Source organism: Pelophylax lessonae (genome assembly GCF_965119305.1).
Source record: "Pelophylax lessonae genome assembly, chromosome: 6".
Taxonomy (NCBI): domain Eukaryota; kingdom Metazoa; phylum Chordata; class Amphibia; order Anura; family Ranidae; genus Pelophylax; species Pelophylax lessonae.
In genome coordinates, this window is record NC_138773.1 from 3375328 (window position 1) to 3399731 (window position 24404).

General features: G+C 47.9%; 1 protein-coding gene across 1 annotated transcript in view; it reads right to left on the reverse strand.

The window, feature by feature from the left end:
- Positions 1-2676: 2676 nt before the first annotated feature.
- The window catches only part of LOC309558034 (uncharacterized protein), a 29146-nt gene continuing 7418 nt past the window's right edge, over positions 2677-24404 (reverse strand). The window contains exons 4-9 of the mRNA XM_082260957.1: positions 23802-23873; positions 23180-23321; positions 22815-22926; positions 19758-19873; positions 4818-4901; positions 2677-2834 (exon numbers count right to left, since the gene is read on the reverse strand). Of these exons, the coding sequence (XP_082117083.1) occupies positions 2722-2834; positions 4818-4901; positions 19758-19873; positions 22815-22926; positions 23180-23321; positions 23802-23873 (639 nt within the window). The 3' untranslated portion in view covers positions 2677-2721. The remainder of the gene's footprint in view (positions 2835-4817; positions 4902-19757; positions 19874-22814; positions 22927-23179; positions 23322-23801; positions 23874-24404) is intronic.

Genomic DNA, 24404 nt, shown 5'->3' on the forward strand with positions numbered 1-24404 from the left:
GGAATCAGGTCGCCCTCTGGAGGACACATTGAGGTATGGAATCAGGTCGCCCTCTGGAGGACACATTGAGGTATGAGATCAGGGCGCCCCTGGAGGACACATTGAGGTATGGGATCAGGTCGCCCCCTGGAGGACACATTGAGGTATGGGATCAGGGCGCCCCCTGGAGGACACATTGAGGTATGGAATCAGGGCGCTCCTGGAGGACACATTGAGGTATGGGATCAGGGCGCCCCCTGGAGGACACATTGAGGTATGGGATCAGGGCGCCCCCTGGAGGACACATTGAGGTATGGGATAAGGGATCCCTCTGGAGGACTCATTGAGGTATGGAATCAGGTCGCCCTCTGGATGACACATTGAGGTATGGAATCAGGTCGCCCTCTGGAGGACACATTGAGGTATGGAATCAGGTCGCCCTCTGGAGGACACATTGAGGTATGAGATCAGGGCGCCCCCTGGAGGACACATTGAGGTATGAGATCAGGGCGCCCCCTGGAGGACACATTGAGGTATGGGATCAGGGCGCCCCCTGGAGGACACATTGAGGTATGGGATCAGGTCGCCCCCTGGAGGACACATTGAGGTATGGGATCAGGTCGCCCCCTGGAGGACACATTGAGGTATGGGATCAGGTCGCCCCCTGGAGGACACATTGAGGTATGGGATCAGGTCGCCCCCTGGAGGACACATTGAGGTATGGGATCAGGTCGCCCCCTGGAGGACACATTGAGGTATGGGATCAGGTCGCCCCCTGGAGGACACATTGAGGTATGGGATCAGGTCGCCCCCTGGAGGACACATTGAGGTATTGGGTATTCGTTGTCCAAGGAATGAATTCTGATGTTTTATTTTTGGAAAGTTGATTTATCCATGAATAATTGTCATTGTAATGTGTGTAAGGGGCGGGGTCTCAGGGGAGGAGTCGGTAAAGATTGGGTCCCATTGTTTCCCCTGTGATGGAGGGTAATGATATGCGGTGGGACCGGATTAGGGAGGAGTAGGGATTAGTTGGCGGTCGGACACCTTCCCTGGAAATGTGCGAGCGTGTCCCGGCCTGCCGCTTCCTGATATCGTTATTTCCTCATCTCTGCCAGAGCGAATCCACTGACACCTCGCTCGAGGGAGATATCCCAGGAGGAACGGAGCGTACACAGAGCTTACACGGAGCGTACACGGAGCTTACACGGAGCTTACACGGAGCGTACACGGAGCGTACACAGAGCGTACACGGAGTATACACAGAGCGTACACAGAGCGTTCACAGAGCTTACACAGAGCGTACACAGAGCGTACACAGAGCTTACACAGAGCGTACACAGAGCTTACACAGAGCTTACACGGAGCGTACACAGAGTATACACAGAGCGTACACAGAGCTTACACGGAGCGTACACAGAGTATACACAGAGCGTACACAGAGTATATACAGAGCGTACACAGAGCGTACACAGAGTATACACAGAGCGTACACAGAGTATATACAGAGCGTACACAGAGCGTACACAGAGTATACACAGAGCGTACACAGAGTATATACAGAGCGTACACAGAGCGTACACAGAGCGTACACAGAGCGTACACAGAGCTTACCCAGAGCGTACACAGAGCTTACCCAGAGCGTACACAGAGTATACATAGACAAAACATTAAGTGTGTACAGTTTGATCAATGTTTATAAACAATGTTACTTTGTATCTCTCTATCTCCCGTCTGATCAATGTTTATAAACAATGTTACTTTGTATCTCTTTATCTCCTGTCTCATCAATGTTTATAAACAATGTTACTTTGTATCTCTCTATCTCCCGTCTGATCAATGTTTATAAACAATGTTACTTTGTATCTCTTTATCTCCTGTCTCATCAATGTTTATAAACAATGTTACTTTGTATAAGTAAATGTACACCTTCTCTATTTATAGAGCCATTCATGGCTCCTATTGTTATATTCTGTCGGGGGGGGGGGGTCTCCTGCAGCCTCTTTTCAGCCACTTCCTGTCTACAAACACTCCAGTGACAGCATTCCTCAGGATGGGTTTCCCGATGGTGACAATGATGGTGACAATATAACGTGTGATGAAAGCTGCACCTTCCTGGCAGGATCACCAGGGATTATTATACAGAAAGTTATAAATTGATAGATTGAAGAGACGCCTTCTGAAATGATAACAATGTGTTCAACATGATATGAAATGTTATTGCTTGGTTTTCCAGCCAATCAGATCTGTGCCTCTTCCTATTGGTCATGCAGATGTATGGTGGAGCGAACCGGTGCTGCTTTATGCTGCGCCCTCATAGCACTGTGACCGCACTGTCACCAAAAACTCCTGCTGACAAATCAACAATCAGGGGCTGATAGGACGGCCCCTTAATCACAAGATTGCTGTGGCAGCCAATCACAGTCATCACATGATTGGAAAGCCCACATAAAGCCTCCGGCATGAGCAGTCAGTAAGGGGTCCCTTCCTTCTAACACTCACAGGAGCCGCCATCTCATCCCTTCAGGAAGGTGAATGCCCCTGGAAGAAAAGACAGCTTGCTGCTTCTTGTTGGTGATTACATGAAAACCTTTATTAGACATAACTTTTATACATCATACACATCACATGACTAAGCCCCGCCTCCTCCCTCCCCCCCCCTCCCCTCAATTTTTTAGAGAAGTCTCAGTATTCGTCTAGAATGGTTGACGACAAGGATCTGGTCACAGCCCCGCCCCCTCCTTATTTCTCATCTGTGAGATTGACCAATAAGAGCTGAGACAGGACAAGGGAAGCAATAATCAGGAAGATTGGGGTGGGGATCCCAGGGACGCTGGATTCAGAAGGCTTCGACCCTAAAAAACATAACAGTGACACATCAGGGGGGAGTTAAAGGGTTACATGGGGGCAACACAGGGTGCAGCAAATGAGACGTTGTTTTTGGATGAAGGTAAAAAGTTGGTGCTTCAGGATGGAGATTAGAAGGAGGTATTTCATGGGTGGAGATGAGGAAGGGTCATGTTGGGGTGGAGGTATGGAAGGGTCATGTTGGGGAGGAGGTATGGAAGGGTCATGTCTGGGTGGAGGTATGGAAGGGTCATGTCGGAGTGAGGTATGGAAGGGTCAGGTTGGGGTAGAGAGATGAAAGGTTCATGTTGGGGTAGATGTATGCAAGGGTATTGTTACGGTAGTGGTGAGGAAGGGTCATGTTGGGGTGGAGGTATTGAAGGGTCTTGTTGGGGTAGAGAGATGGAAGGGTCATGTTGGGGTGGAGGTGAGGAATGGTCATGTCGGGGTGGAGGTATGGAAGGGTCATGTTGGAGTGGAGGTATAGAAGGGTCATGTCAGGGTGGAGGTATGGAAGGGTCATGTTGGGGTGGAGGTATGGAAGGGTCTTGTTAGGGTAGATATATAGAAGGGTCATGTTGGGGTAGATGTATGGAAGGGTCATGTTGGGGTGGAGGTATGGAAGGGTCATGTTGGGGAGGTGGTATGGAAGGGTCATATCGGGGTGGAGGTATGGAAGGGTCATGTCGGGGTGGAGGTATGGAAGGGTCATGTTGGGATGGAGGTATAGAAGGGTCATGTCGGGGTGGAGGTATGGAAGGGTCATGTCGGGGTGGAGGTATGGAAGGGTCATGTTGGGGAGGAGGTATGGAAGGGTCATGTTGGGGAGGAGGTATGGAAGGGTCATGTCTGGGTGGAGGTATGGAAGGGTCATGTCGGAGTGAGGTATGGAAGGGTCATGTTGGGGTAGAGAGATGGAAGGTTCATGTTGGGGTAGATGTATGCAAGGGTATTGTTACGGTAGTGGTGAGGAAGGGTCATGTTAGGGTGGAGGTATTGAAGGGTCTTGTTGGGGTAGAGAGATGGAAGGGTCATGTTGGGGTGGAGGTGAGGAATGGTCATGTCGGGGTGGAGGTATGGAAGGGTCATGTTGGAGTGGAGGTATAGAAGGGTCATGTCAGGGTGGAGGTATGGAAGGGTCATGTTGGGGTGGAGGTATGGAAGGGTCTTGTTAGGGTAGATATATAGAAGGGTCATGTTGGGGTAGATGTATGGAAGGGTCATGTTGGGGTGGAGGTATGGAAGGGTCATGTTGGGGAGGTGGTATGGAAGGGTCATATCGGGGTGGAGGTATGGAAGGGTCATGTCGGGGTGGAGGTATGGAAGGGTCATGTTGGGATGGAGGTATAGAAGGGTCATGTCGGGGTGGAGGTATGGAAGGGTCATGTCGGGGTGGAGGTATGGAAGGGTCATGTTGGGGAGGAGGTATGGAAGGGTCATGTTGGGGTGGAGGTATGGAAGGGTCATGTTGGGGTGGAGGTATGGAAGGGTCATGTCAGGGTGGAGGTATGGAAGGGTCATGTCGGGGTGGAGGTATGGAAGGGTCATGTTGGGGTGGAGGTATGGAAGGGTCATGTCGGGGTGGAGGTATGGAAGGGTCATGTCGGGGTGGAGGTATGGAAGGGTCATGTTGGGGTGGAGGTATGGAAGGGTCATGTTGGGGTGGAGGTATGGAAGGGTCATGTCAGGGTGGAGGTATGGAAGGGTCATGTCAGGGTGGAGGTATGGAAGGGTCATGTTGGGGTGTAAGTATGGAAGGGTCATGTTGGGGTGGAGGTATGGAAGGGTCATGTCAGGGTGGAGGTATGGAAGGGTCATGTCAGGGTGGAGGTATGGAAGGGTCATGTTGGGGTGGAAGTATGGAAGAGTCATGTCAGGGTGGAGGTGAGGAAGGGTCATGTTGGGGTGGAGGTATGGAAGGGTCTGATTGGATGTGAGGAGAGGGTATATTTGACTGTAGATGGGGAAGGGATAATAGAGTGAGGCATTACCTGGACAGCAGAGGTTTGAGGTACAGAACGGCCCCAGTGATTCCTGAGCTTGCAGTGCATTCAGGGAGGCGATGTCATTGAACCCTGCAGAGACAGATTGGTGGTGATTGGACAGTGAACGTGGTGGAAGGAGAGGAATGGAGGTTACAATAGGAGCTCCCTGACAGGAATCAGTTCACTGATTGGATAAAGGGACAATTTTCTGCAGATTTATTATCTCTCAGGCGGCGCCCTGCCCTGTCCAACATGAGGAATTGCACTGATTTTCCACTGCTGATTACTCAGCAATAGCAGAATGACATAAGAAGAATTTTCTGTTCTGTTTCTCTGTGTCTGATTTCATTTCCCAGAATTTCTTACACTGTCCGGTATATTTAGGGGTTAATTCAGGCTACTCTCTGCAGCAGCAGGACAGGTAGTCTCCCTATGGGTGTCACCCCCAGATGTCGCACAATTCATCAGAGATGTCACCCGTGTATTCCTTCCTTATCCCAAGTAACAGAGATAGGGGACACCAGAGATCTGAAATTGGCACAGGAGGCACCAGAGGTGACAACAGGTAGAGAAGACACCAGAGATGTGAAACATGCATGGGGGACACCAGAGAAGATTACAGGAAGAGGGGGCATCAGACAGAGGGGAAAACAGGAAAAGGGGACAACAGAGGAGACAAGAGACAGACAGACCAGACCTTACAACAAGCATAGGGGACACCAGACAGAGGGGACACTAGAGGGGGCAACAGGAAAAGGGGACAACCAGAGGAGATAACAGGCAGAGGGGACACCAGACCTGACAACAAGCATAGGGGACACCAGAGAAGATAATGGGAAGAGGGGACACCAGAGAAGATAATGGGAAGAGGGGACACCAGAGAAGATAATGGGAAGAGGGGACACCAGAGGTGACAACAAACAGAGGGGACAGCAGACAGAGGGCACACTAGAGGGGACAACAGGCAGAGGGGAAAACAGGAAAAGGGGACAACCAGAGAAGACAAGAGACAGAGGGGCACCAGACCTTACAACAAGCATAGGGGACATCAGAGGTGACAACAAGCAGAGGGGGCACTAGAGGGGAAAACAGGAAAAGGGAACAACCAGAGGAGATAACAGGCAGAGGAGACATCAGGAAGAGGGGGCAGCAGGGGAGATAACAGGCTGAGTGGACACCAGGCAAAGGGGACACCAGAGGGGAAAAAACAAGAAAGGGGGACAACCAGAGGTGAGAATATGCAGAGGGGACAACAGGAAGAGGGGACAGCAGGGGAGATAACAGGTAGAGGGGACACCAGAGGGGAAATCAGGCAGAGGGGGCAGCAGAGGTTACAACAGGCAGGGGGAACACCAGAGAAGATATTGGGAAGAGGGGACACCAGAGGAGACAACAGGCAGAGGGGATACCTGGGGGGATAACAGGCAGAGGGGACACCAGAGTGGACAACAGGCAGAGGGGACACCAGAAGAGATAAAAAGAAGAAGGGTCAGCAGAGGAGATAACATGGAGAGGGGACACCAAAGAAGAGAAGTGACAAGAGGAAGATGGGACATCAGGCATAGGGGACACCAGAGGGGGAACCATCCAGAGGTGACAACAGACATAGGGGACACCAGAGGAGGAAGTTGGAACAATCCAGAGGTGACAACAGGCAGAGGGGACAACAAGAAGAGGGGTCAGCAGAGGAGATAACAGGGAGAGGGGACACCAGAGGAGGAACAATCCAGAGGTGACAACAGGCAGAGGGGACACCAGAGGAGGAACAATCCAGAGGTGACAACAGGCAGAGGGGACACCAGAAGGGGAACAATCCAGAGGTGACAACAGGCAGAGGGGATACCAGAGGGGACAACAAGAAGAGGGGTCAGCAGAGGAGATAACAGGGAGAGGGGACACCAGAGGGGGAACAATCCAGGGGGGACAACAGGCAGAGGGGACACCAGAGGGGAGAATTGACAAGAAGCAGATGGGACATCAGGCAAAGGGGACACCAGAGGGGGAACAATCCAGAGGTGACAACAGGCAGAGGGGATACCAGAGGGGACAACAAGAAGAGGGGTCAGCAGAGGAGATAACAGGGAGAGGGGACACCAGAGGGGGAACAATGCAGGGGGGACAACAGGCAGAGGGGACACCAGAGGGGAGAAGTGACAAGAAGCAGATGGGACATCAGGCAAAGGGGACACCAGAGGGGGAACAATCCAGAGGTGACATCAGGCAAAGGGGACACCAGAGGGGGAACAATCCAGAGGTGACAACAGGCAGAGGGGACACCAGAGGGGGAACAATCCAGAGGTGACAACAGGCAGAGGGGACACCAGAGAGGTGACAACAGGCAGATGGGACATCAGGCATAGGGGACACCAGAGGAGGAACAATCCAGAGGGGACAACAGGCATAGGGGACACCAGAGGTGACAACAGGCAGAATATAAACCGGAGGTTACCCCGAGGGTGACAGAAGGGAAAACATGACATTGGGCAGAGAGGACAGAGCCATAAGTGCTATAACCCAGGGCATAGCTGGGGATGCCATATTGGATGCAATAACTTCTGCTTACATTTCTGGGAGACAAAGTGAGTAAATTACAGGAGCACGGGGATGAGGAAACCTGGGGCTGCTGGGGATGGGGATGAGGAAACCTGGGGCTGCTGGGGATGGGGATGAGGAAACCTGGGGCTGCTGGGGATGGGGATGAGGAAACCTGGGGCTGCTGGGGATGGGGATGAGGAAACCTGGGGCTGCTGGGGATGGGGATGAGGAAACCTGGGGCTGCTGGGGATGGGGATGAGGAAACCTCTCTACACACTGTACTGTCTCCAAGAAAAATCTGAATTTTAGGAGATGGTGTAATCATTGATACTATATATTATATTATGCATCTATTGATGAGGATAAGTTAGACAGACTGATGTCCCCGAGAATTATGACTTCCTGCCTCTGTCACTCAGCACTCTGCCCATTTCAGATTAAATGTATTATGAATGTCATTGTGTCACCGGCAAATAAATATGGCCGCCGCCCTCCACTCATCCAGAGAGGCGATTATCTCTCATTGTCAGGATAATCTCCAGATGAGACTTGTAAATCCAGATGTGATCAAACACGCTAAATGGGAGAAACGTATTCCACTATTGTCAGAGAGGCTGATGGGGAGAGACAAGGGGGGAGGTTATGTGACCCCTGTGGGGGGTCAGGGCATAAGTGTACTTCCCTAGAAAGCAGGTGGAGTGATGGAGGTTTATTCCCCTGGACAAAGTAATGGACATAGAGTAATGGAGGTTTGGAGAGTAGTGTAAGTCTGCACCTCTGGAAAGAGCAGTCAGAATGATGGAGGTATGCTCCACTGGACTGAGGAGGTAGAGTGACAGAGGTCTGCAGAGTGGCAGGGGTGTGCTTCTCTGGAAAGAGCAAGTAGCATGTTGGAGATGTACTTCACTGGATAGGGGGGGTGGAATGAGGAAAGCCTGGAGAGTGCTATAAGTGTGCTTCTCTGGAAAGAGCAGGTAGAACAATGGAGATGCTCATCGCTGGATAGAGGGAGGGGAGACTGATTGAAACCTTGACAGTGGCGTAGATGTGCTCCTCTGAAAAGTGCTGCGATGGAAGTGCATATTGTTGGATAGAGGGAGTAGAATGATGGAGGTCTGGAGGAGAGGGGTGTAAGTGTGCCCCTCTTCAATGAGCAGGTAGAGTGATGCTGCTATACTTCACTGATGGAGCCCTGGAGAGTGGAGGAGGCATACTCTATGGAAAGAGCAGGTAGAGTGACGTCTTTTCTGCTGGACAGAGTGATGGAGCCCTGGAGAGTGGAGGAGGCATACTCTATGGAAAGAGCAGGTAGATTGATGACGTCTTTTCTGCTGGACAGAGTGATGGAGCCCTGGAGAGTGGAGGAGGCAAACTCTATGGAAAGAGCAGGTAGATTGATGACATCTTTTCTGCTAGACAGAGTGATGGAGCTCTGGAGAGTGGAGGAGGCTCATTTCCCTGGAAAGAGTGGTAAAGTGGTATAGAAGTTGTAGGAGATCCACTGATGAAGCTCTGGAGTGTGGAAGAGGTGCACTTCTCTTAAAAGAGTAGGTAGAGTGATGGTGTCTTCCCTGCTAGACACTGAGGTAATATGATGGAGCTTTGGAGAATGGAGGATGTGCGCTCCTCTGCAAAGACTGGTAAAGTGGCACAGAAGTGCTAGGAGATCTGCTGATGAAGTGCTGGAGAGTGGAGGAGGTGCGCTCCTCTTTAAAGAATGGTGAAGTGCTATAGAAGTGCTAGGGGATCCAGTGTTGAAGCTCTGGAGGGTGAAGGAGTTGCGCTCCTCTGGAAAGGGTGGTAAAGTGGTATAGAAGTGCTAAGAGATCCACTAAAGAAGCTCTGGAGAGTAGAGGAGGTGAGCTCCTCTTTAAAGAACAGGTAGAGTGATGATGTCTTCTCTGCTAGACAAGGGAGGTAGAGTGATGGAGCTCTGGAGAGTGGAGGAGGTGCCCTCCTCTGTAAATAACAGGTAGAGTGGTGACGTTTTCCTGCTGGACAAGGGAGATAGAGTGAAAGAGTGGTAAAGTGGTATAGAAGTGCTAGGAGATCGGCTGAAGAAGCTCTGAAGAGCGGAGGAGGTGCCCTCCTCTGTAAATAACAGGTAGAGTGGTGATGTTTTCATGCTGGACAAGGGAGATAGAGTGATGGAGGTCTGGAGAGTGGAGGAGGCGCATTTCCCTGGAAAGAGTGGTAAAGTGGTATAGAAGTGCAAGGAGATCGGCTGAAGAAGCTCTGGAGAGTGAAGGAGGTGCGCTCCTCTGTAAAGAGTGGTAAAGTGGTATAGAAGTGCTAGGAGATCGGCTGGAGAAGCTCTGGAGAGTGGAGGAGTTGCGCTCCCCTGGAAAGAGTGGTAAAGTGGTATAGTAGTGCTAGGCGATCGGCTAAAGAAGCTCTGAAAAGTGGAGGAGGTGCCCTCCTCTGTAAATAACAGGTAGAGTGATAATGTCTTCCCTGCTAGACAATAAAGTAGAATGACGGAGCTTTAGAGAATTGAGGTGCACTTCTCTGCAAAGAATGGTAAAGTGGTATAGATGTGCTAGGAGATCCGCTGATGAAGCTCTGGAGAGTGGAAGAGGCACGCTTTTCTAGAAAGAGTAGGTAGAGTGATGACATCTTCTCTGCTGGACAATGAGGTGTACTGATGGAGCTTTGGAGAGTGGAAGAGGCGTGCTCCTCTGGAAAGAGTGGTAAAGTTGTATGGAAGTGTTAGGAGATCCGCTGATGAAGCTCTGAAGAGTGGAGGACGCTCCTCTGGAAAGAGCAGGTAGAGTGGTATAGGAACGATAGGGAATGGTATGGCTGGTCAGTTGTCCTGACATAACTCAGCCCGAGCAAGCACCTAGCCTTAGGAACAGGGAAGGAACTTTGTCTGAAAAACTATTTATTTTTCAGAATCAGCAGGAACAGATGCCTTGTGTATGCTAAGAACAGATATATGTATTGGTGTGAGAAAGTTCCATAAGAAACATCACCCTATTGTCCCACCATCACATAACTGGGGGAAATCTGCCCTCAAGAACCCGAAGGGGAACCTTTAGTTTAAGTGTGAAGGTCATTCTACAGAGGCAGTCAAGTATCATTGCTCTACTGATGGCGAGAGATGACTTGGACCTGTTATGAGGATGGAGTTCCCCTATCCAGAGGGAGTGCAGGGTCAGCAGTTATGAAGATGGAGTTCCCCTATCCAGAGGGAGTGCAGGGCCAGAAAGATGTTCTTCTAGGGGACATCCAGAGACTGGGGAAGCATGTGAGGGACTCTGGCTCAATGGACTATTATACAGCAAAGAAGAGCATCAACCAGCTATGAGTAACCTTGAAATGAGTGGCTGTACTCAGGGCTTTTTTTCTCAGAGAGTAGGTGCAGGAACTCCTTCTTTCCAAGTCCTCCCTTTTCTCCACCCCCCTACCCACCTCTGAGCACCATTCCTTGGTTCCATCCCTTACCCACCTCCCATAATCCCAGAATCCAGAACCACATATCATTTTATGGTGCTAAGTAATTTGTATGGAATTTGGTAATGATAACAAAAAAATCAGCAAAATAGATCCCCCTAACAAAAATGGACCCCCCCCGCAACAAAATTCCCCCCCTGTAGCAATAATAGACTTTCAGCAACAACAACAGATCTCCCCCCCAACCAGCATCAGTAGACTCACTGTCAGCCAGCAACAATAGACCCCTCTCTCTCAGTAGATCTCTCATAGCAACAACGGACCGCCCAGCAATAGAAGACTGACCCACCCCCAGCAACAGTAGGTCCCCCACTAGCAACAATAGACCTCCTCAGTGGCAATAGACCGCCAATGCAAAAAGAGATCCCCTCCAGCTAGGATAGATTGCCCAGCAGCCAGCATCAATAGACCCTGCAGCACATCCCAACACCCCTTGCCATTACATACAGTCAGTGTTGGAGGTGCTGGAACTGCGTTCCCCCGTGTTCCCCCGTGTTCCCCCGCGTTCCCGCTGAAAAAAGCACTGGCTGTTCTTATGATGGAGATGTTCTGTAGTTCTATATATGACAAGTCTCTTTGGTAATTCTCAAGCATGCAGATGAGTGGTCTCCAGTACCCCCAGATACTTGAATGAAGAGTCTGTGGGGATGCAGTGAAGGGAATACTGGAAGGCGAGGTATTGGGTGTGATATGAGGAGGCTGCATGAGTGAATCCCACCTGGAAGAGGGAATGATGTCCCTGGGGTTCTAGGAGAGAAGATTGGACTGCAGGAGAATAATATGTGAACCCTTCTGGAAGAAGGTGTAAGTCCCCAGGGGGGAGGCTGGTCCTGGTCTGAAGAGAGAGTCTCCCTCTCAGGGATGGTACTATGGACAATGTAGTTTGGAGACCTAGGCTGAATGTGCAGCCCTGAAAGCTCCCAGTGTACAGGCATACCCCGTTTTACGTACACTCACTTTATGTACACTTGCGAGTACAGACACAGCCTGGTCAGCTTGGCATGGCACTACTCCCAGTTTTTAACATTAGCGTCTATGGGAAATCTTGGTCAGTTTGACATGGCACTACTCCCAAACCGTAAGTGACAGGGACACCAAACTTAGGGAGCACCAAGAGGGGACCCAGGACTACAACATATCCTATTTTGTGGCCGGCCAGCTTGCCTAGGTAATCTACCATGTCATAGTTCTGAGTCCCCTTAACGTGCTTCCCAAGTTTGGTGTCCTTGTCACTCATAGTTTGGGAGCAGAGCCATGTCAAGCTGACCAATATTTGCTATAGAGCTGGTGTATTTACATGTATTGAGAAGTGAAAAAAGGTATTGCTTCACTTTAAGTACATTTTCGTTTTACATACATGCTCCGGTCCCATTGTGTACTTAAAAGTGGGGTATGCCTGTAAGCGGAGGGGTCTAACTTCTGAAGATGGGTGTGTTGGTTCCCCATAACTTCATCTATGACCCCACTGGGCTGACATTAAAGGTCTTCTGTGATTATAGCTTACTTTCTATGTGCAGATATAATTACATATTTAGGAAGAATTACGTTTTCTAAAACGAGAAACACACACCAATAATTTAGACCACAATGTAAAGACATATTTAGTTCCCCTTTATAGGAATGAGGAAGGAGTTGCTGAAATTTCCTTTGTTAAGGTCTTCTTTTATATGAAAACAAACTCCTCTCAGTTTCAAGCTGAATTCCTGCTGAAATAAGTGCTGGGAACACGAGAAAAAGAAGATAGGTGGCCGATCGACCCCTTTCATCAAGGACAGGGTAGGAATGGGTCCTTTCTATGGACAGTGCCTGGTATTATCGGGGTACCCTTTGCCTTCACCTCAGATAATAAGATTCAGGATTGTATATTCCTTGGGCCTGCTGAGATCATAATATTCCCATTTCTATGGACTGTGTACAGTATTATCTGTGTACACCCTATAACTCCACCCATGTCCTCACTACATGATAAGATCCATGGTTGCCCAATTACTGGGTCTACTGAGATCAGAGCATTCCCGTTCCTAACGACTGTGTCCAGTATTACCTTGGTACATCCATTAACTCCACCCCTGATAATAAGATCCACCATTGTCCATTAACTGGGGCTACTGAGGTGAAAGCATTCCCCTTCTTAGGGGCTGTGTCAACTTTTACCTGTGTACATCCTATAACTCCACCCATATCCTCACTTTACATCACAGGTGTCAAACACAAGGCCCGCGGGCCAAATGCGGCCCCCCCAGGCCATTTCATGTGGCCCTCGCACCTCTCCTTCAGCTGTGGCACCCCCCTTGTCTCTGCCCCCACCTTATCTCAGTAGTCTGCAGCAGAGAGGACATAACTTCTTTGCCAGATCCTGCACTCCTCTGTGCAGCTGCAGAAAGGCTTGTCTTTGCCCCCCCCTTCTCAGCAAAGAGGAGGACAGAACTCCTCCTACAGATCCTGCACTCCTCTGTGCAGCTGCAGAAAGGCTTGTCTTTGCCCCCCTTCTCAGCAGAGAGGAGGACAGAACTCCTCCTACAGATCCTGCACTCCTCTGTGCAGCTGCAGAAAGGCTTGTCTTTGCCCCCCCCCCCTTCTCAGCAGAGAGGAGGACAGAACTCCTCCTACAGAGCCTGTGCATCTCTGTGCAGCTGCAACACCACCTTGTCTCTGCCTCCCCTGGTCTCAGCATTCAGCAGACTCTGAAAGCTGACTCCAGCCTTACTCTGGTTCTCCACCCTGCACTTTATTTTTCCAAAATCCACCTGGATCTTCTTTCTGGCAGCATCACAAGGTAAGGGTATGCACTGTGATGTAAGGAAGGGTGGGTGACTCTTGACATCTCATGTAAGGGTGTAAGGGGACATGGGGTGCTCTGGACATCTAATCTTACAGATATAATCAGCCCTTTGATGCATAATGCTGATGCGGCCCACGATGAAATTGAGTTTGACACCCCTGCGTTACATGAGAAGATCCACAAATGTCCATTTGCTGAGTCTTTTGAGATCAAAATAATCCCCTTTCCCCCTTTCTATGGACTATGTCCTGTATTACCTGCGTATATCCTGTAACTCCACCTCCAATAATAGCATCCACCATTGCCCATTGAATGGATCTACTGAGATGAGAGCTATCTCCTTCCTAGGGGCTGTGCATAGGTAGGTGCAGTCTACTTTCTCCACTGTAGGTGGCGCTAGTCTTCAGTGGCATTCCAGTTGAAGAGGAAGTCAAGAAGAAAATGGTTCCTCTATGGTTTCCTGGGTCACCTGGGAAGATATCCGGTTGGATGCTGCTGCCCTGTGTGACTCTAGCAGCCATCTTGAGTCAGACAGAGCCCATTTAAGGCCTTGACGTTCATTATGTGAGTGGGTAGTGTAGGGAAAGGTACCCTGCCTTGTAGGTTCAGAACTTGTGGCAGGAAAAAGTTCCTGTCATGGAGCGAAAGCATAGGACTTGCAACTTTTATGGACATCTTCCTGCCTGGGCATAGGACACCAAGCTGCATTCTGTCCCTCCTAACAGGCACTGTCAATTGAGCTAAAACCTGCTCTCTACACGCTGTTGGACCCCGTGAGGATAAAGCACTTAGACTGTGTGTGTTATTGCTGCCGCATCGTGCTGCACCCCACCTACGTGTGTCCAATATTACCTGTCTACATCCTATAACTCCACCCATATACCCACCTTACATGATAAGATCCACAAAGTTCCATTTACTGGGTCTACTGAGATTAGAACATTCCATTTTCTATGGACTATTTCCAGTATTAATTAAGTATATCCTGTAACTCCACCTATGATAATAAGAGGTGAGAGCATTCTTCTTCCTTGGGGCTGTGTCCAGTATTACCTGTGCACATCCTATAACTCCACCCATATACTCACCTTACATGATAAGATCCTATAACTCCACCCATATACTCACCTTACATGATAAGATCCTATAACTCCACCCATATACTCACCTTACATGATAAGAACCTATAACTCCACCCATATACTCACCTTACATGATAAGAACCTATAACTCCACCCATATACTCACCTTACATGATAAGATCCTATAACTCCACCCATATACTCACCTTACATGATAAGATCCTATAACTCCACCCATATACTCACCTTACATGATAAGAACCTATAACTCCACCCATATACTCACGTTACATGATAAGATCCTATAACTCCACCCATATACTCACCTTACATGATAAGAACCTATAACTCCACCCATATACTCACGTTACATGATAAGATCCTATAACTCCACCCATATACTCACCTTACATGATAAGAACCTATAACTCCACCCATATACTCACGTTACATGATAAGAACCTATAACTCCACCCATATACTCACGTTACATGATAAGATCCTATAACTCCACCCATATACTCACCTTACATGATAAGAACCTATAACTCCACCCATATACTCACGTTACATGATAAGAACCTATAACTCCACCCATATACTCACCTTACATGATAAGAACCTATAACTCCACCCATATACTCACGTTACATGATAAGATCCTATAACTCCACCCATATACTCACCTTACATGATAAGAACCTATAACTCCACCCATATACTCACGTTACATGATAAGATCCTATAACTCCACCCATATACTCACCTTACATGATAAGAACCTATAACTCCACCCATATACTCACCTTACATGATAAGATCCTATAACTCCACCCATATACTCACCTTACCCGATAAGATCATATAACTCCACCCATATACTCACCTTACATGATAAGATCCTATAACTCCACCCATATACTCACCTTACATGATAAGATCCTATAACTCCACCCATATACTCACCTTACCCGATAAGATCCATGGTTATCCACTTACTGGGTCTATTGAGATCAGAACATTCCCCTGTATGCAGGTGCAGTCTACTTTCTCCATTGTAGGTGGCACTTATTCGCAGCAGCACTGCAGTTGGAGAGGAATTCAAGAGGAACATGGTTCCTCTATGGTTTCCTGGGACAGTGGGGAAGCTATCCAATTGAATGCTGGCGCCCAATGTGACTCTGGCAGCCATCTTGGGTCAGGCAGAGTCTATTAAGACCCTGGCTCCCGGGCTTGGCGCGATTTATGAGAGTAGCTAGCATAGGAAAAGAATCCCCTTCTGTCAGGGACAGTACTAGAGACATGGAAAGCAGTGGTGGCTGGTGCTCCATTGGCCGGGGGGGCGGCAAACGGACCACATAATACCCCCCCCCCCCCGAACCCCACCAGCTCCAGCCCGCACACCATACTCCCCCCCTCCCCGTCACCGGCTCACTCACCCTGGACTGACGTGGAGGGCAGGCAGTGGTGGCTTCTCGCGGCAGCGGCTTCCCCTGCGTCTCCTCCCTCCTCCTCCTTGCCAAATAGCATGGCTTCTCCTTTTGGCCAATCAGGAAACGGGTCTCAGGACCTGTTGTCTGGGAGGAGAATCAGTGTGATAATAGCAAATATTCATTCGCTATTGTCACACAACTGGGTGGGCTCAGGGCGCAGTGCTCTGTGCCCTGAACCCACCCTTTTTTGAAGCCTATTAAAGCCTCTGGCTCTAATCACGTGCTCAAAAAAAAAAAAAAAAAAACCCATTGGAATCCATGCATCCGGTGCCCTGCATGTAGATTAGGGGGCTGGATGCATGGATAGGGGGGGCGGCGCCCCTGCGCCCACTGATGGAAAGGTTGCCTTCCTGTTTGGGTTGGGACCAGCCAGGCTGCATTCCGCCCTGGGTGGTAGATACTGTTGGCATCTTCTATTCTGCATCTCACGGGTCCTCCACTGTTTTAGTCATGAGTGGCTCCAGTTGGGCGTGCTTCCCCGCTGGGCCTGTTGTAGTTGCTGAACTTTCCTACAATATATTGTCACTGCCAAACTCGGACTCCGTGTGTGTTCTCTGCCCGCCGCACAACGCTGAACCCAACCCACAGGATGAAGGTAAATATTTGTTCTGCTCAGCTGTTTTCCCAATGAATATCCTGACTCCGACCCAGCAGGTCCTCCAATTCTACAGAGAAACTTTCACATTCATCAATTATTCTGTCCGAGAGTGCAGAGAGTGAGAAGAGACAACCAGGATAGACAGCGAGGGTCAGGAGAGACAGAAGGATATAGTAGAGAGATACGATGTATTGTCATTGCAAAAACTAACTTCTCTCAATTTTTAGAAACACAATCAGACTTCCCTTACACATTAATAAAAACATTCGATACATACAATCCCATAAGATGGCAAAACACTGACCTGGGCAAAATACTACCGAGCTTCAACTCATTTCTCCATGTATTGCCTTAATGACCTGTAGAAGAAGGTTCTCTCTGGACCAATTTGTTGTAACTTTACTATTCCTGTAATGTCTGCCCGGTGGTAACACTTCAATAAATGAGAGCCGGGACGGAACGGCTCCTTTATTATTTTCTCATCTTTACCAAGATAACAAGAGTCATAAAATTCTGCTAAAGATGGAAGCTTAGCACCCAATATTCCCTGTGAGATTTCTTCTCTGAAGAGGAGAGCTCTTCCCATCAGAGAGAATATAGAAAATCCAGGACTGGCCGCAAACTGCAGAGTCCATCTATAAAAGGGATTAAGCACTCCTAGTGTGAAACGCGTTAACGTTACCGTTTTACTGTAACTCCTGGTGCTGTTTTGTCCCATATGAAGGAATAAAGGACTTTTATGAACAGAATCTATAGTATGCAGCCAGTCCTTGATTTTCTATGTTTATATGGTGGCGAGTCAGGGCCCGCACCTGGACCGGATTCCTGATTAACATCCACTTCTGAGCGGTATTCCTCTCTTGGTTGCATCAGAGAGAATAAGGAGAGAGAGTGAGAACGGACAGCCAGGAGAGACAGGAAAGTCAGGAGAGAGAGAGCCAGGAGAGAGAGCCAGGAGAGAGAGCCAGGAGAGAGATCCAGGAGAGAGAGACAGGAGAGAGAGACAGGAGAGAGAGACAGGAGAGAGAGACAGGAGAGAGATCCAGGAGAGAGAGCCAGGAGAGAAAGTCAGGAGAGAGAGAGTCAGGAGAGAGAGAGTCAGGAGAGAGAGAGTCAGGAGAGAGAGACAGGAGAGAGAGAGACAGGAGAGAGAGACAGGAGAGAGAGACAGGACAGAGAGACAGGAGAGAGAGAGACAGGAGAGAGAGCCAGGACAGAGAGACAGGAGAGAGAGCCAGGAGAGAAAGTCAGGAGAGAGAGAGTCAGGGGAGAGAGACAGGACAGAGAGCCAGGAGAGAGAGACAGGAGAGAGAGCCAGGACAAAGAGACAGGAGAGAGAGCCAGGAGAGAGAGAGTCAGGAGAGAGAGAGTCAGGGGAGAGAGAGTCAGGGGAGAGAGAGTCAGGGGAGAGAGCCAGGAGAGAGAGCCAGGAAAAAAAGAGCCATGAGAGAGAGAGAGTCAGAAGGGAGAGCCAGGAGAGAGAGAGAGCCAGGAGAGAAAGTCAAGAGAGACAGAGTCAGGGGAGAGAGCCAGGAGAGAAAGTCAAGAGAGACAGAGTCAGGGGAGAGAGCCAGGGGGGAGAGAGGCAGGGGAGAGAGCCAGGAAATAAAGAGCCAGGAGAGATAGTCAGAAGGGAGAGCCAGGAGAGAGAGAGACAGGAAAGAAAGCCAGGAGAGAGAATTAGGAGAGAGCCATGAGAGAGAGCAAGAAAAGGGAGCCAGGAGAGAGAGAGAGTTGGGAGAGAGAGCCAGGAAAGAGAGCCAGGAGAGAGAGAGAGAGTAGAGAAAGTTAGGGAAGAGAGAGAGACAGAAGAGAGAGAGAGAGAGATAGAGAGTCGGGAGAGAGAGCCAGGAGAGAGAGAGAGCCAGGAGAGAGAGAGAATCAGGAGGAAGCCAGGAGGCAGCCAGGAGCCAGGAGAGAAAGGGGAGAGAGTCAGGGGAAAGAGTCAGGAGAGAGAGAGATTCAGGAGAGAGATTCAGGAGAGAGTTGGGGGAGAGAGAGCCAGGAGAGACTGGAGTAAAATTCAGGAGTGAGCCAGGTGATATCAGAGTAAGATAAAGGAGAGAGAAAGCCAGGAGAGAGAGAGAGATAGAGAGAGAGAGTCAGGAGAGAGATTCAGGAGAGAGAATCAGGAGAGAGAAAAAGAGAGTTGGCAGAGAGAGAGCCAGGAAATACTGGAGAAAAAAATTAGGAGAGAGAGCCAGGAGAGAGAGAGAGAGAGTCAGGAGAGAGAGTCAAGAGAGAGAGAGAGAGAGAGAGAGAGAGACAGGAGAGAGAAAAAGAGAGTTGGGAGAGAGAGAGTCAGGAAAAAGAGCCAGGAGAGAGAGAGTCAGGAGAGAGAGACAGGAGAGAGAGAGTCGGGAGAGAGAGACAGGAGAGAGTCGGGAGAGAGAGACAGGAGAGAGAAAAAGATAGTCAAGACTGAGAGAGATTTAGAGGAGACTGGGGAGAGGACCAGGATAAATAGCCAGGAGAGTCAGGAAAGCGAGCCAGGAGAGAGAGCTAGGAGAGAGATTCAGAGGAGACTGGGGAGAGAGATAGGAGAGAGATTCAGAGAAATATGGGGAGAGAGATAGAAGAGAGATTCAGAGGAGACTGGGGAGAGAGATAGGAGAGAGATTCAGAGGAATATGGAGAGAGAGATAGAAGAGAGATTCAGAGGAGACTGGGGAGAGAGATGGGAGAGAGATTCAGAGGATACTGGGGAGAGGGAGAGAGATAGGAGAGAGATTCAGAGGAGACTGTTGAGAGAGATAGGAGAGAGATTCAGAGGAGACTGGGGAGAGAGATAGGAGAGAGATTCAGAGGAGACTGGGGAGAGAGATAGGAGAGAGATTCAGAGAAATAGGGGGAGAGAGCCAGAAAAAAGAGCCAGGAGAGAGAGCCAAGGAGGGAATGGGGGGGGGGGGCAGAAAAGCAGAAGAGAGAGTGTCGGGAGAGACATTTTTTAATATTTTGTTTACTTAGATTGACCAATACAATCTGAATGAATGACTTTACCGAAGACAAAAAATTTCACCCGTAGACAAGAGTTCTCTTCCGTGGTCTGCGGTAAGACTGTCACTTTCCAGAGAGGAACGCCCAGAGCTGAGGACACCGCGTCCCGCAGAGCTGATCTGAAAGGAATGTCTTACAATCAGTCTGAGCCAATGACAGCAATCACACAAAAGGAGCGCTGGAGATACTTTTCAACTTTTAGGGGAGTTCGGAGAATTTTAATTCATAGTTTTGACCAGCTTTATAAAAGCTTTCCAGTTTATGACTAGGACATGACTAGAAGTAATGGAACCTTCTTATGAAGGTCACGTTCATATTATAACATTTTTTGTTTTTCAATTATTACTTTATCAGTATGAAATCTACATGCTTGATCTCAAACACTTATCCTGAATCAATCTCCTTTGCATTGGATTTCATTATGTGATTTATACATTTTTTGTGTGCTGACATCTAGTGGTAACCCACTGCAACTACAATTGGTTTATTATTATATTTCTGAAGTGGTACAATCCAGTTTACCTGTGTGTTTAGGTTACTTGGTTTAGTCTATAGATAATTCCCTCCCTTCTTCTCCATGTTTCCTCAGTTAGTTACCAGCCTTCATAGTGGGAACAAGGCTTAAAAGATCATTTTCTCTTTACACTATTTAAAATATCTGGAAATCTGAGATGTAGTATTGCTCATTCAAGGTGGCCTTCCATCACCCTGACTTTTGAGTAGTTCTTATAGTATGGTCATTATTATCAAATGAGGAAATTGCAGTTCCTTTCCTGTGGACTAGGTAGGAACACACTCATTTCAGATATTACATTTACATTTTCTAGTGACTATAATGAAGTTTCTCTAATTCCAACATTTTACTGAAATTTTCCTATTTTTGCTGAAATTTCATTTACTAACCCCCGATGCCAGGCCCTTACCCAATGGCATTGGCCTTATGTCTGCAGCTCACTCGGAATGTTTCATTTCTGGTTACCTCTCTATGTACTCTCCATTTAGTTCCCGAATCATTGGGGGCTACATGAGGTCACCCACATTTCTTAAGAATACTTGAGAAATAAACGTAAAGTGAGATACTAAGCACAGTGACCAATTAGGTGTCATCTGTTCTCCTCTATGAACCCAAGGAAATTAATGTGATTGGTCACTATGGACAGTAACTTGCTCTATAGTTTTATCAGGTTTTCCTAATCTTGTTTCTCATCAACAATTTACAACTATTGATGGTTGGTTTTCTTCTTCCGGTTTTCTTCTTTTCAGTTCAGTCCCGGTCCCTGGGACACAGGTAACCCCACTCACAGTCTCATGCACACCCATTGACCAGTGGTCACATCCACACCACAACTCTTACTGAAGTGGCCCACCCAAAAGTCCACCTCAAATTACGCAGGAACTACCTACTCAAGTTCTACGATAACCATAATTGAGCTATTGCGCATTAGGGATGATTGAACGGTTTGGGTCGCCCATCGGTTCGACCCGAACATTGGCTGTTCAAAATTCACCAGAATTCCGAACTTTTTGCGGTAAAAGGTCGGAATTCGGCAACCAGAACCGCCCAAAATGCAATGGGACAGGAACTGGGCTTTTAAAGCCCGTGATTGGACCAGAAACGTCAGTAAAAGCCAATTGAGGGGGCAGGAGTCTGCTAGGAATGTGATTGGAGTGACTAGGGGGTCCAGAGGCCAATCAGTAGTGAATACGCCCCCCAGTATATAACATAGCCCCGCCAAATCTCTAGCATTGTAATACAGGGGCTGTGGAAGAGAGTGGAAGCAGTTCTGTTACTCCTGCTGCTCCAGTGTCATTTGGCAATTGTTAGTGTGAGGAAAGGGATATGCAGTGTAGTTAGGGTACTATATACCACTATAGTTAGATTCAATAATCTAGTTTCTGTAGGGAAAGTGTTAAGTGTCAGGATGACTGTAGTGTAGTGTAGGGTGAACTGACTCTGACTGCTATGCCAGGGTGACCGAACTCATCCATGTCAGGGTTACCGCCAGAAAAAAAAGATAATTTTTCTTAGAATTTTTAGTAGAGCAGGGATGGGGTTCCGCTCCTTTCACACCTGGGCATTTTTGTTTCAGGCGTTTATTGGGCTTTTTTGTGGACATCTTTAGAGGCAGGCATAACATCTGAACTTCTGTATAGGGGTATATATACACACACACTTATATGTATATATACACATATACACATATAGGTGTGAAAGGAGCGGAACCCCATCCCTGCGCTACTGAAATTATGTCAGTAGCGCAGGGATGGGGTTCCGCTCCTTTCACACCTATATGTGTGTATGTGTATAAATACATATATGTGTGTGTATATATATACCCCTACACAGAAGTTCAGATGTCATGCCTGCCTCCAAAGACTCCCAAAAAATGCCCAATAAACGCCTGAAACAAAAACGCCCAGGTGTGAAAGGAGCGGAACCCCATCCCCGCGCTACTAAAAATTCTAAGAAAAATTATCTTTTTTTTCTGGTTCTGGACATGCTACAGAGCTGAAACTTCACAGGTACACTTTTTAGACCCCCCAGACACTAAATCCAAAGAAATCTCATTTTTTTTTCAATAATTTTTTCAATAATTGGCTCTCTATAAAAAAACGACAATTTTTAAGAACTTTTTTTTTGCCTGATTCATAGTCCCTGGGGTATGACCCAGAACCCTAGGCACTTTTTAGGGGCATTTATTGGGTTTTAGGGCTTCAAAATTGTGTTTCGGGAAGTTCGGGTGTTCTGGCCGAACCAAACTTTTCAAAAGTTCGATCATCCCTATTGCGCATGTGTCGTAACTTAACTAAAGGGGACACTGTGATCCCAGGGCATAGTCTGGCACACAGCATTATCAGGGTTGAGGTCCAGGATGTGGGACTGTTCCAGAAAATCCAGGACAGTTAACATTTACGGATTACTGTGGGTTTAGGAGGAATGGTTGAGACCTCTAAAGGGAAGAGTCCTATTGGGTACCATATCATTCACCTCTCTGTCTCAGGGTGATATAATGACCAATCTATGACGGCATGTTACACTCATTGTTCATCCAAACTCACCTATTAAAAGGTTCAACCTTTTGGAATTTTAGGGATGCGATGGGGGCATCAGGGAGGAGCATCGAGGACAGTTCCTGGGAGTCCCATGTCAGTGCCAAAGTCTTGCTGACAACTGATACAACACAGGGAACAGGTTACACGGTGCAGTACAAGAATAATACACTTCTGCCAGTACATTAATGTTTGATGGATAACCTCATACAGACAACAAGATGAACAAATATACAGATCTGATAAAAACAATCTATACAGACTACAAACATTACATCAAATTTATGCAGTGATTGCAACAAATAAATCGGATGAATAGTTTGCATCATGTGTGGACATCATAAGACCAATCAGACTATCTCTGAGAAGAATACCTGCAAAGTCTCCGACCAGAGGTAAGTTGGCATCTGTGAACATCAGCCGGTTGCTTGGAGATATCATTCCATGTTTACCCACCAGATCTCCGACTCTGCAGTGCTGGAACCTCGGGGGGCCACACCAAGACCAGTTCCCTCCCTGGAGAGAGGAGAGAAGGGAGCCGTAGTTTGTGTCTCATTTCTCCAGCCTACTCTCTGCGTTTCTGGCCCTCCTACACAATGAAGCCGGAGAGGGTGACACCATGTCTTGGCTTTGCAATAGCAGCAGCTGGTAATGGTGGTGGGGCAATAACCAGAGAATATGATTTGCCCCCAGCCATCCACAGGTGTCAGTTCTAAATGGATTTGGTTTTTCTTTCCTGGAGTTTACTCCTCCTGGTTATGACACCATTAGGAGATGTGTAAATACACTGGGAGGGGCTTCATACTAAAAATAAGCCAATCACCGCTGACTTCATCACCAGATCTTCTCCAATCTCCAAGGACGATAGGGCTAAGGGGTGACAATTCCATACAGTATTAAGGTCTTGTGCTCCAGCCCTTAATATTACCTGGAGTTTCATTGCTCCACTTTGGCTGAGTTTGATGGACATTTGATGTCACGCTTGGTCTCTCTCACCTGATTGGGTATTTCATACGGATTGTATGTTTCTCCTTCGCTGTCTTGGGTGCGGATGGACCAGCCGAGGTTCTGCAAAAAAAAAAAAATCAATAATATAGTTAAAAAGCAAAAAAACCCCTAAGGAGTGGGACTTTAAACGGCAAGAATCAGGACTTGAGTATGAAATATATAAGTTTATTACAAAATTTACAAAAAATAAATTGACAAAGACAAGAAAAACATGTATCATAAAAACATGGTCATAAATACGTCTTGGAACCGAGAGAGTCTGAGATGTCTGGACCGGACTAGACGCGTTTCGGTCAGATTGCCTTTCTCGATAGTCCAGGAAACACCAGAGCTCAGACTGGAAGCAGATTTCAATATGTTTTACAATGAAGTAATTAGTACATGTAATAACTATTTTGTTATTACATGTACTAATTACTTCATTGTAAAACATATTGAAATCTAATTTTACGTTTACCATGTTTATTATATTGATTGTTACCTTTCATGCTTCCAGTCTGAGCTCTGGTGTTTCCTGGACTATCGAGAAAGGCAATCTGACCGAAACGCGTCTAGTCCGGTCCAGACATCTCAGACTCTCTCGGTTCCAAG